Source organism: Hemiscyllium ocellatum, chromosome 20 (assembly GCF_020745735.1).
Source record: "Hemiscyllium ocellatum isolate sHemOce1 chromosome 20, sHemOce1.pat.X.cur, whole genome shotgun sequence".
Classification (NCBI taxonomy): Eukaryota; Metazoa; Chordata; class Chondrichthyes; order Orectolobiformes; family Hemiscylliidae; genus Hemiscyllium; species Hemiscyllium ocellatum.
Window position 1 is genome coordinate 44,417,410 of NC_083420.1, and position 13,737 is coordinate 44,431,146.

Sequence of the window (13,737 nt, forward strand, 5' to 3'; positions counted from 1 at the left end):
CCTATTCAAAAAATGTTGAGCCAATCAACATGGACCTTTCTCAAGCAAATTCACTCCATCAAGCTTGGGCCCAAAGCTTTTACCACAACCAGTGGTAACTGAACCAGCTGCTTCTTATGCAGACTGACGTTGTACCCTCCATCTGTAAAATGACCTCGGTATAGATTCTTAATTGGGCCAAACTTAAGGGTTGGCGTCCAGAGAGAATTTGTTAAAGACTGGTTCTGCAATCACTGAGACAGCTTGCACTGGTATCAAACTTCATTAGAACCGAGTGACCATTTCACCAGACCTTTATTTTGATTGGTTCTGATTTGGGCATTGCTAAATAATTTAACTGTTCTAAGCCAGATGGAGGTGGGCTTTCCAGGATGTGCACTCTCCTGGATACTGAGTTCTTTCTCTCAATTCTGGCCTAGTGGGACTCGTTTGCTGTATCAAGTCCACATACCAGCAGCAACTACAATGGCTTGCTGGCAAATCCTGAAGAAAATTTTAACTGTTTGGCTGAAGCATGGCTGTGTTTTGCAGTTTGCTGTGGACTCACCTGGAATCATCTGTTCAGGATATGACCTAAGTGAGGCTATGCTATTGCCTTCATTCAAGTGGTGTTCCCCAAGCTCAGTCAGACTGACAAGGGTACCTATTTCCATTCATATTAGATTAGACTTACAGTGTGGAAACAGGCCCTTCGGCCCAACAAGTCCACACCGACCCGCCGAAGCGCAACCCACCCATACCCCTACATTTACCCCTTACCTAACACTACGGGCAATTTTAGCTTGGCCAATTCACCTGACCCGCACATCTTTGGACTGTGGGAGGAAACCGGAGCACCCGGAGGAAACCCACGCAGACACGGGGAGAACGTGCAAACTCCACACAGTCAGTAGCCTGAGTCGGGAATTGAACCCGGGTCTACAGGCGCTGTGAGGCAGCAATGCTAACCACTGTGCCACCGTGTTATCCTGTAACTTATACGTTTTACTTGCCGCATTTTCTAATGACAAAGCCCGTTGTAGTGCCTGTTTGAAATCTGGTTGGGCTTCAAATGGTAGGCACTTTTGCAGGGTTACATCATTAATACCACCAAACAAACAATTTCTTAGCATCTCATTAAGGGTTAAACCAAAGTCACATTTCTCCGCCAATCATCATAACCTCATCAAAAGTCCCTCTACAGATTGAACTGCAAATAAAACCAATAGTGTGTCAGAATCAGAGGTGAATTGGGGTCATAATATTCCGTAACCAAATCCTTCAACGCTTGAAAGGTTTCAGCATCTGTTGCCACTGACTCCTACTAACTGATAAAGCTTTAGGTCCACAAACAGTCAGTAGAATTGCTCATTGCTTTTCATCTGCTTCAATGTTATGTGCCCGGAAAAAAAATGCATTCTTTCCACATACTGGGCCCAATCTTCGACAGCAGGATCAAACAAGTCAACCTTCCTAAATAACGGCATGATGCCTAAAATGCTAACTCCAATTCAAAGATGACTGTTGCAAGTAAGTTTCTTCAGGAATGTATTTTCTTTCTCTCGTCGCCACTGAGGTCAGTATTCCATCACCAAGTGACTCATTATTTACACATGCATAGTACTTGACAGTGGCCCAGTTTCCTCAAAGCAGGCTCTCAGAGTGAACAGAACCTCTGACACTCTGATTGGACTAAGTTAACCGCCATAAGACTACAAGTTTTGCTCTTTCTGAGAAAGCAATGGAAAAATAATCTTTGTCAGTTTGGAACTGAAGATGAGCCTTTGACAGGGTCATCAGGAAAGCGAGGGAGTATAAGAAAGCTCTTTCAAAGATGTGACACAGCCACAAGAGGTAATAAAGCTGTTTTTGTGTTATATGATTATATAATTTCTCCTGTAGTTGGGTACTGCTGCAGACAGACCAAAGAATCTCTGTTGGAAAGGCACTTACCACCATGTAAGAGTTGTTCTATTCCTGATGAAAGGCTTTTGCCTGAAATGTCGATTTTCCTGCTCGTTGGATGCTGCCTGACCTGCTGTGCTTTTCCAGCACCACTCTAACCTAGACCCTTATTGTACTGTACGTCTAAGTTCAGACACTCTGCCAAGTTAGCTGCACATTGACAGAGGAAGCCTTTACAATAAATTCACCCCCAGATGCAAATGTCATTTACCACAAACTAACTGAAACGGGGCTCCAGTTCACTTCACTGCAAAGCAGGTAATTCAGAAGTCAAAATGCTTTGCTGGTTTGATCTCAGCCTGCTTTACCCATCTCCCAAATCAATTTCACTCCACCTCGAAATCTTTTCGGTGCCATAAGTTCCAATCACTAACTTGAATCAAACAGGAGAGATGTGTTGCTCCTAGCCTCTAGCTAAGATAGGGAGGAGTAAACATATCTGAATATGTTGAAACTTCAGCTTGGCACAGTAAGAGATCCAATCATCAACTATTTACTATCTGGGGATAAGGCCTCAAATGGTAATTATATGGAATGCCTACTTTTGACTGATTCACCATAAAATCGAGCACAGCCTTCCAGCTGTGTCAAAAACATTGAGTAATTAGTTGAAGTAAAGAGGAGAAATGCATGAGATGTAAGATTTGTTTACTAACAACTTTACTGCACTCACTGTGGGACTGGCCTGTTAGACATAATCAATTTGAAAATAGCTTTCTAAATCCATCGATTAATTTTTGAATGCACAGGCCTCAAGGTCCTAACTGTGGAAATGCTAAGAGATCCTCCTTGTGACTAATGCCTTAAAAATGTGGTTATGTCTAACTATATTCTTACAGTCTTTGCTGAAGACTTGGGGGAGAAAACAAAAACAAGTTACTAGCTTATCAAAAGTATGGGCCGAATCCTGCAGAATATCCCAGCATATGGAAGGGTCATGTTTTATCTCCATGCTATGTTGGGTGGATGTAACAGAACACAGTGATGAACATGGAAAATCCATCAGTCACTGCTTTAGTACCAAATTTCCGGTCACTTTGGATTTCTTTCCATCCCCATTCTGTTTTGTTAATTAAAAGTGTGTTTCCCTTACAATTACAGAGAAATCTCTCCATTCGGCTATACTTATTCACTGTGTCAGTCTCTTATTACAAAAAGCATCTTGACCACACAGAGAAAGGAAAAGTTGCACCAAGTGTATTGAAGCTAGTTTGAGTGACACTTCCCTCCAGGGTATGTTTCTTAAAGAGTTAGACTTATGATTTTTCTTTTCTTCAATAATACTGCAGGTGTGAGTTATTTGCTAAGGTCATGTTTCACAAAATTAACAGTTCTTCAATGTTCAAATGAACATTAACAAAGCTTGGTCTATCATTCCTGTGATAGTCACTATCCTTTAAGAGCATCCACTCCAGATATCACTTATTAAGACATTCATAGGTCACTGGGGTGTAATAAAAATGCAACTGATTGTTTCACTTAGCTATTGGAGAGGTAATATTTGGATGTCTCATTTTCCACATTAGCATTTGGAGTTATTTTAAGTACTGTATTGGAATAACTAGTTGTCATTCATCTAAAGAAGCTACAGACATATATAAATCGCGATTTTACAATCTAATGATTCATAACTGCCATTGCTCATCTATTGGGATATCACAGGCAATTTTCTATCCATCAAAGTTAGTGAAAAAAGACTGACTGTATACACCAACTTTAATGAATTTCAAGTGCTTTACAAATAATAAGGTACTTTTGAAGTGAAATCATGTGTAATTTAAGAAACCTGGACGTCAATTTGCACAAAACAAGTTCCCACAATATGACAATGAACAGGTCATTTTTTTCAAGTAGTGTTGACTGGGGTTTAATATTGTCAAGAAACAGGGCAAACTTCTACGTTCTTTGAAACTAGTGCTTTTAGATCCACCTGAGACAAGTCCTCAATTTATCATTTCATCCAAAAAATGTCACTTCCAGCAACATCAAACTTATTTAAACATTCCACCCTATTCAGCCATTCACCAGCTTCAGTGTATATAAAAAAATGGTCACTTTGCAGAACAGTTGGAGGACAGCACATGAACAAACACATAACATTCCTGCATTCCCTCAACAAAATCAGGGCTTCAGACGCATAGTATAAATGGGATACTTGCTCATATTGATAGCTTTCTTAAAGATCAAACCTCTGCATAATTTTTAGAAAAGGCAACAGGTGGAACTTTTGAGATTAATTTCCTCAAATAAAAAAACATTTATTGGAAATTGTTATGTTGCAAAGGCTCCATAAATGTTAAATGAACTAGCAATGGTTGAGAATTATTGTAGCGCAGGAACCTTTAAACATGTAATGGCTTTGGAGATGACTAATAAATCTCTAACAGCATTGCTCATCATGAATCATCAGATATGTTCTTCGAGAAGCTGGGGACAGCGTGAAAGCAAGCTGACCAAAGACGGTTTGTAAAGAACTTGGCAACTTCTTAGAGACAATGAAGTAAGTGTTAAAATGTGTTCTTGTCTTGGAAAATCTGAAGTAATTATGATATGTGTGAAATCTGAGACAATTGTGGTTTTTCTGACACGGGTTATGCCACAGGTGCATGCTAGATGCATAACTTTTAAGGCAAACAAATTACACATATAAGCCCAACTTTTCCTCCGATTATTACTTCGAATTACTTTGACAGTTTACTCTGCATAGTGTTGATTTGACTCCCCAGCAACAAATTTCAGTGTTACCTCGTACTTTCAGAACTGGCCTGGAATTGTCTGGGCAGATTGGATTAAATAACCACACTGTCAGCTAAGGACCTGCACACCCAATTTTCCAATCAAGTCTAAAATATAGATTTGAATGTGTATCGCACCTTTTACAACATTAGGACATGCCAAAGTGCATTTCAGCCAATGAAGACATTTTGAAGTATCATCACTGTTGTAACATAGGAAATGAGGTAGCCAACTTAATGCATAGTACAATCAGTTTTAGTGGTATTGATTGATGGAGAAACATTGGCCAGTACAATTGATACTCCCAGACCGCAATATCACCAGCAATTTCTATTAAACAATGAATCCCCAAGGCCAAATGAACTTTAGCAAGTTCTGTCAAACATTTGGGTCAGTCTTACCAAATATTTATTGAAAGCTGTAGCACTGTCAGCAAAATCAGTTCATTCAGGAATATGTTGGGAGGGCACTGTGGAATGGGAGCATATAATAGCCATGGAAATTGTTACACCTAATTCATTGCTTGCATAATTTTGCAAGGAAAATCATGGGGTCACTAATCAACCATTATATCCACACCTTCATATTTTCAAAATATGATCCTACCACATGCAATTGTGAATTTGATGCTTGAACTTATAAAATCTGCTTCATAGTAGCAATAATAAATGATTAAAATAGGAATACAATATGATAATAGTAGTTTCGTTATTCTGAAATATTATTACGAGTAAAATGCTAAGCTTGCTTGACTATAATGACTGAAGTCTGATCTGACCCTGGCTGTTTAAAATGTTAAAAAGACTCTTTGGGGTATGTTCCTCTGTTCATGCTGGTGGGAGAATCAAAGCAAAGATACATAATCTTCAAATTACAGCCATGCAAATCAGAGAAGCACTGGATTCTTAAACCAAAGACTGGTCAAAAGCTCCTCAGCAAAGCTGTTGATGATGGGGATTCAACTGAAGATTTCTTGACCACGATTCTTCTTGGATAAGAGCATTCAGTAATGGCAGCGAAATGAGATTGAGGTGAACATCATTCATGATCTTCTTACTTGGCAGAGAAGGTTCAAGGAGCTGAATAGCATACACCAACTCTAATGTTCCTATTATAGAATGCCCACAGGAATAAACAAATTCTATTTCTGTGGAACTGAAGCTTGTAATGAAATTTTAGCCAGTTCATGTGTCCCAAATGTATCTGCCAGGGAACAGCTGATGAAAATTTTGATTCTGTTTGAAAATGGGATCTTTCATAAACAAAACATGTGACCACAGATGTGATAAGCAAGCAGCTCTTTAATATAAAAATGAAATTGTTGAGATTCTTGGCTCAGAAAGTCTGGATACAGTTTGATTCCTTTCTGCCTGACCATCAGTAATTTGAGACTATTTGGATGTAAAATGTTACACGGAGCAAGGAGAAAAGAGGGTGAGTTTGCAGCTGGTAAGTTTCATCTAACGGCTGTTGTTATTCAGCAATAGGGTGTTGGGATGTTGTAAGTTTGCTCTTTGCTGTATCATAAGAAAGGCTTGCATTTACATAGTGCCTTCCACAACCTGAAGATGTACCAAAGCACCTGATAATGAATTGTATACTTATTGAAACTTGGTCACTGTTGTATTGTAAGAAACACCAAGATGAGGGAAATAATGTCCAGGAGACTCTTGCTCTACTTTATGCTCTTCTTCAGAATATCACCATGGGACCAGAAAGAGTAGATCATACCCCAAATTAACATGTCACCAAAAGATTTGTTTGAGAATCCTCCATTATTACATATGATAACTTCAGAATAAAATTAGGATATACATACTTCCAGAAAATTACAAGTTTGAACCCAGTCTAGCTGACCTCAGGAAATATTCCAGTTGGACAAAGGAGTTGGCTTTGTCTTCCTTTAATAAAGGAAACAAACAATCTCAGCCAGGATTTTGGTTCCAAATTATTATCCATTAACTCCCTGCTGAATAGTCTGTGTGTATGGATATTGGGCAAGAACAGGAATCATAGAATCCCTACAGTGTGGAAGCAGGTCGCTCAACCCATCAAATCCACACTGACCCTCCAAACAGCATCCCTCCCAGACCCATCCCCTACCTTATCTCTGCATTTCACATGGCCGACACACCTACTCTGTCCATTCTAGACACTATGGGAAATTTAGCATAGCCAATCCACCTAATCTGCACATCTTTGGACTGTGGGAGAAAACCAGGGCACCCGGAGGAAACTCACACAGACATGGGGAGAATGTGCAAACTCCACACAGACAGTCGGCCAAGGCTGGAATCGAACTCGGATGTCTGGTTTTGTGAGGCAGCAGTACTAACCACTGAGCCACCATTCTGCCCTTGGTAGCTTTGAGTATGATAGATGCACATGGCAACTTGCCAGAATTCAAATACATTTACACATGAGGAAGTCACCCGTATCAGATAACAACACAATAGACAAGTGATGACTGTGGAACCATAATGGGAGTTGGTGCCTCCTCTATACAAAAGGAACCTGAGGGAAACCCATTAGTAAACTTTAAGATAGTTAGTTAGTCATGGTGAAAATTCTTCATCTTGAGAGGGAATCAAAGTTATAAGGTAATCAACAAACCCAATAACTGTTTCAGGAGGAACACCTTTAAGAACATGAAACTCACTATCACATGGAGCAATGAAGGCAAAGGGTAACAACACATTTAAGTGGAATCTGTTTAAGTACTGGAGGGAGATCATTGTCATTGGTTATGCTGGTGGGATGAGAAGTAGTAGGATGGGAGGATAAACTATAAACACCAGCATGGGCCAAGTAGGTCAAATGGCCTGTTACTGTGCTGTGAGTTCTTTGTAACAAATCAACAAGAGTCACCATTTCAAGAAAGGAGGTGAAATATTGGAAAAATAAATGAGGTAGCTACAATGGAGAGGAAGCCTAGGAATATATTAGACAGTTGCAACTTATCCGAGACAGTGACAGCGTTTTGTTAACAAGGATGCTTTAACCTTATTTGTTGTTTTCTTTTGAGGATCTTGGATGCAACAACATGAGAACTTAACAGAACAGGTAGTAAACATGCAAGCTTACCTGAAAAAGGATCTGCAGGATTCCATGGATTACACACATCCTGCGTCCGAGAAATAGGAAAAAGGGCACGATAAGCTCAATGAAATGATTAGTAAGGACTTCAAAGCTGTGGAACCACAATGGGGTTCGATGCATATAATATGCAATAGGATTAGGCACAGGTTGAGTCTGTAACATAGAACAAAAAAAATTGAGAATTAACAGAGATGATCAATAGGTTTCAATTTATGAGGACAACATATTGAAATTCCAAATAATGCATTGCTCTTGGCAGAGAACAGCGCTGGAAAATACTGACAGTTGTACTTTCTCATGTCTGTTCACAAAACCTGTATACCTATTTCCCACGTTAATATATACAGACTGTATTTTGGCACATATGGAAACTCCTCCAACCTGGGCAGCAAATGGAGGCCTGGTGTTCTCCACATGTTTGGTACAGATAGGCAGTGCCTGCATCGGAGCCAGGAACTTAATACAATGATGCTTTAACAGGGACGTAGGAGATGTCGTTCGATTTCTGAAACATAAATCTAGGTGTGTAAATGTTCAAAATTACAGAAACAGCAAAGTGACATCTGGGAAAATCAGACTTTTGTGGGTCATAAAGATGAGCAAAACTACCTGCCTGTCTATAACTTCCCCACTATACCTCCTTCATTTTGAAATATGAAGATGTTGGCAAAAGCAGCAGCATTGGCTTCAAATTTTCACAGCAGAACTAAAATTCAATTGTAGATACAGTAAATTTGCATTATATTCAGCTTCAATTGGGCTTGATAGGGTTCCCAGGAAAAGAAGAAGAAGAAAAAAGGCTGAATTAAATAGAACTGGAGATTACTCCACCAGAAAGAATACCAAGAGCTCCTGACCAACTGCATCATTTCTTTTAAATGGGGGGAAAAAAACTGACATTTATAATGTCAATTACTTAATTTTGGAAAACCATGAATTTCAAGTAGTTACTCATTCTGAGGCCATTAGCCTCAGAACAGTAGTATTTCAATTAGCTACCAAGTTGGCGTGAACACAAAACTATTTTACTTTCTAGAACCAGAGAGGACCATCAGGGGATCTCGAGGTACTCAAGATGACTTTCAGAAGGTTAGATATCAACAGTGAAAAATGCACAACATATTTGAAAACTTGGATTACATGCGTTTAGATCTGATGTTCATTTTCCTCATAAACAGGATGACAAAAATATATCAACGCTGCCAAAAAACAAGAGTGATAGTAATCTCTGTGCAGCCTGGAATTAATAAACTAGTTCTTGTATTCACATTAAGCAAGCACTGATTTCCACCCCCTCCCCACCCCTGAGGACACTACCGCATCCTTCCTTCCTCTTCTAAGACCAATGCAGGAAGCAGCCAGCTATAACTGGAAGTTCACTAACTCCACTGGTGAGGGTCACAATATTATTACTTCCTAGGTCAAGTGAGGTACATGTGTTTGAAATCTTTGTCTGGGCATTTCCTGAGGGGGAGCAATTCAATATTTCTGCAGTGTCGATGCAGCCAGTTTTCACTTGTGTTGAGATGCCTCTGTTTCTTGATTACAAGCATTTCAATTAGACATTATATATTTTAATATCACTGACTATTCAATATGCTATAGATTTTGGCAACACAATTGTGCAAATTTCAAAAGGCTTCAACAGAAATTGGAAGCAGAGCCAATTGTTGCTGATCACCAGAGATTTGTACAATTTGGAAACATTAAGCATCCTAGATTTTGTTTATCCATCATGTTGAAGAATATTACTATTATAAGTTTGTCAACAGCATCTGAAGCTGTCTAACACCACTTTGCATTTTTAACCAAATCGATTCTGGGTAGGGCACATGAGAATAGCAACGCCTCCAAGCGCCTCTCTAACTGAAGCACTATCTTTACTTTGATATATGTCATTCTTCCTTCATAAGCACAAGCTCAAAATCCTGCAATTCCTTCCTAACAGCAATTTGTCTGCAGCTCTTCAAGGTGGCAGCCAACTTCCACCTTAATGAGTAGTGGCTAATCATTGTTGACCAGCCAAGACTATTCTTTCCCAAGAAGTAAAAAACATTCTCAGTTTCAATAAACTTGCACTAAATCCATAATCTTGTACTTCAACAACATCAATTTGTATTTATATAGCACCTTTAGTGCAAAAAAGTACTTAAACCATTGAACACCTAACATTCAAAGTTAAATGCATTTGGATTACAAGATTAACTATTAGGCTAATTTTCCTTTCCTTTTGTGGAAAGGTTATCACCAAACTGAAGCACCCTTTTTAATCAGGATCTCCAGGAAGAATGCAGATGGTCTGTGTCATCAACAGATTTCGGCCTTTGCTTATTTACAAACGCAATGGCTGTACATCCATTTTAAGAAGGGTTTACATTAATAGGTGGACAGCTGATATTTTGAAAGATCTTTTTTGAAAACCAAAATGAGTTCTCTAAAAAAAAATCAATATTTGCAGTGAGTGACCCAAAACGTGTGCCAATACTTTCACGTGGTTCCCCGCACTGACGTTTCATAAATCTTCATTTACTTATGGATGAGAGGGCATAACTCGTGTCTGGCCCACTCTACTACTCAAATATCTATCCTGATCTGAAATTGCAGAATGCTGATTTCCCACCAGTCTATGATTTACATTGGCCCACTTCTACAGCTGGAGAGCATGAATTGAGATAAACAATTTACAATGAGAAAAAAAGCAAGCAAACATTGAAACTGAAAACAACCATGTGTATCAAAATTTAACAGCATTGCCTGTCTATAGAATAAAACTAAGTCATTGCTTAATGCTGATAATATTGGTGGAGAGAAGTGAATAAATAGAAAAGTACACCATTTTAACACAATCATGCCTATGAAATTTATGCCATTTTGTTGAGCGTTTGAGAGTAAATAAATTTAATGTGTGCATTTTTGGCCTTCCTTGCGTCTAGCTTATGCTAAAATTAGTTGGAGAACGCATTAAAGTATATCATAGAGGAGTGCAGCAGCCAATGGCCATTGTCAAACATTTGTCATCAATTCCAATTATGATCATGCACAGTGTTGCACTATCATACACTTTTACTGCTGTTTTATAAAAGCCTGCACTCGACTGGTAAATTCCAGTTTGGAAGTTACAAAAAAAACTATTTTTATCAGATTAATATTATGCTTTGTTAAGTTATCCTTTGGTGCAAAACAGGCAGTCAATGTGTGACTGCAGGCACCTGAGCTAATTGAGGGCTCCTAAATTGTAATTGTTTTCAGATGTTGGTGGGCCAATCTATTTCAAAACACATGCCTTATACTTTGCAGTTTAATATATTAAAATCTCAATGCAAAAGATGTTAGGAAGTAGTTATTTAATAATTCTCTTCATATATTCATTACTTTAAAATTTAGAGCAGCTGTGTGGTCTCCAATAGACACCTTAACTCTCGAAATAAGCGAGTTTATTCTTAAAACGCATAGCAGTCTGCTGAATTGTACATAACTGTATTTATCAATATGAGTTCCAAAACAAAATATTTTTGGGTCTATGTTAAAGCTAGTAATGGCTAAGTGAGCACTGAAACTAAATGGCTTTCAAAGATTCAATTCCATTTAACAAATAACTTTTCGGACAACTAAAATGTTCAAAAGTGTATTTTTATATGTGCTGAGTAAATCAGCAGAATTCAGTGAAAGCGGACATCAATGTAAAAATGAATTCTGTTCCTCACACCACAGATGCTACCTGACCTGTTGAGTATTTTGAATTTATTTTTCAGATTTCTTGTACCTACAGGTGTTTTGCGTTATCTCAGTAAAAAGATCCCTTTGTTGAGGAAAATTGATTTTACAGCAAAAACCAGCCAGCACTCAGATCAACAATGCTATTCTGCTTCTGGCTAAGTAGCAGAAGGAACACGGAGCAGTGTCGAGTCAGCAAATTGGGCACTCCAAGGAATTTTAATGGAGTGGGAAAGACTGCATGGACTGATAACAATAGAATTCAGGGAGGACTAAAGCAGAGGGACCCCAGGAAACTTCACTGCCCCTAACTAGAGGTCATTTTCCTTGGCACCATTTCCATGAAATTCAGTGGAGGCCCACTGATGATGTTACCTAGTAGGGTGACGAAACGTCTGGAAATGAACATTCCAGCTCAGTGAGTAAACCTACATCCAGAACCTCAACCTGGGCTAGAAATCTTCTCAAGACATATCATAGATGCATCACGTTTCTACAAATTCTGGCCCAAGATTCTATACACTGGTTTTAAAAATGGTTTTTGTTTTAAATTTTCCCTCAATCGCCTCCAGCCAATTTCAATTAATCTGATTGGCCAAATGAACATTAACCAGGGAGGACTTGCCCTGGATGATTCTTCCTTCCATATTTAAAAAAAACATACCATCAATGACCCAGAGATGGGATAATACATGAATGTAATGTAATTTCAATAAAGACTAAAATAGGGATTCAAATTCAGGTGTAATTTACCTGAAATGTTTTATTTTCAGGTGGCTGGTAAAATGAACAATCAGGAAAAACTGAAATATCAAGACCTTGCAAACTCGTAATAAACTTGTGAGGAAATAGCTATGATCACACCAATATATTGATTACCCTATTTATATATATGGAATTGTTTCTTTTAAGGACTGAACTGTGTCAAGTTAAGTCATACTTTGAACCAAATGGTTCAGTCTTGGCAGATGGATCATGCCTCAAGTTGGATGACCAAGACAAACTAAAGGGAGTTAACCTGAACACAAAGCGATACGTAAAGAGGAATTATGGGAAACATGGAAAATACTTAAACTATTCTTTTCTGTTTCTGAAAGAAAACTTGATGATGAAGTACTTTATAATTAGAGGCGTATTCCACCATACAACACATGAGATATTATTGATACAGCTGTGTTTATCCAACTTGTTCCTTTTCTGACACAGCATTCAATTACAGTTAACAGGCACACCCTGAAATTAATTAGTAGTTAATTGGTGCTGATTAGGAAGGTTGGCAGAGAGCAATTGCTAGTAAGTTCCTGGTTCCAAAAGAAATTGCTTCTCTAATTTTATATTTTTGACAGTTTGAGACATGACATTGGAAGGAAGACAGATTTCCAAGATTAAGTCATTTATATATGTCTTATCTAGATAAAGAAATTCTGAATTTGAAATATGAGAAACTGACAAAATGAAGGAGGTGCATGCTGATCTAAGATTTTGAGATGTGTGCAGAGTGTTCATAAAATGCTTTTCCTCACCAAATAGTGTAGTTATTCAGATGTTGTGATTCCTAAAAGAATCCTGCCAATTGTAAATTGCACTTCAACTTTGAATGGGGCTCTAAAGTAGGAATTTGAGAAGTAAAATGACACTCATAGTGGAGATACAAGATGGATGAATTTATATCTATTGATGCATTACATCAAAAATCACTCAACTTAATCTTGGGATGATGATCTCATGATTTATTCTGTGATCCAGATCCCTCAAATGAGTATCAGATATTTTCTTATCAGCCTGTTCAGAGATGTTATTACACACCTCTAGAGCAGGTGGAACCTGATCCTGGGTAGGGACACTACCACTGCACCACAAGAGCCCTTCAAGTGAATTAAAAACTTATACTTTCTTCTCATGTTTATGTGTAGATATAAAGTGTTGGTCTAACTCTTCAAATGTAACTTAATATTCTAGTTACTTTTAACCTTAAGAAGTGCTGGCTGTTTTCACTGCACGATGGCAGGATGGACACCTTTCAAAGCATTTTCAAAACCATGATGAGTGGTTACTTTAATGAAATAGAATGAGAGTATTGAGTAGGCCATTATACAGGAAAAGACTGAGAGACAAGTATGTTCATTCTCTGTCCAAAAGTGACTGAAATTTTTACCCTCAACTTCCTTTAATACTCCCCAGAGGTCTGCTTTGTGAAGTAATAACTGCTGTTTGAGTTTTTTTCTGACAAATATCATCTTTAAG

At 38.3% G+C, this 13,737-nt stretch overlaps 1 protein-coding gene across 1 annotated transcript in view; it reads right to left on the minus strand.

The window, feature by feature from the left end:
- Positions 1-13,737, minus strand: part of lmf1 (lipase maturation factor 1) — a 584,123-nt gene that overhangs the window by 134,891 nt on the left and 435,495 nt on the right. The window contains exon 6 of the mRNA XM_060840313.1: positions 7,765-7,932. Within this exon, the coding sequence (XP_060696296.1) occupies positions 7,765-7,932 (168 nt within the window). The remainder of the gene's footprint in view (positions 1-7,764; positions 7,933-13,737) is intronic.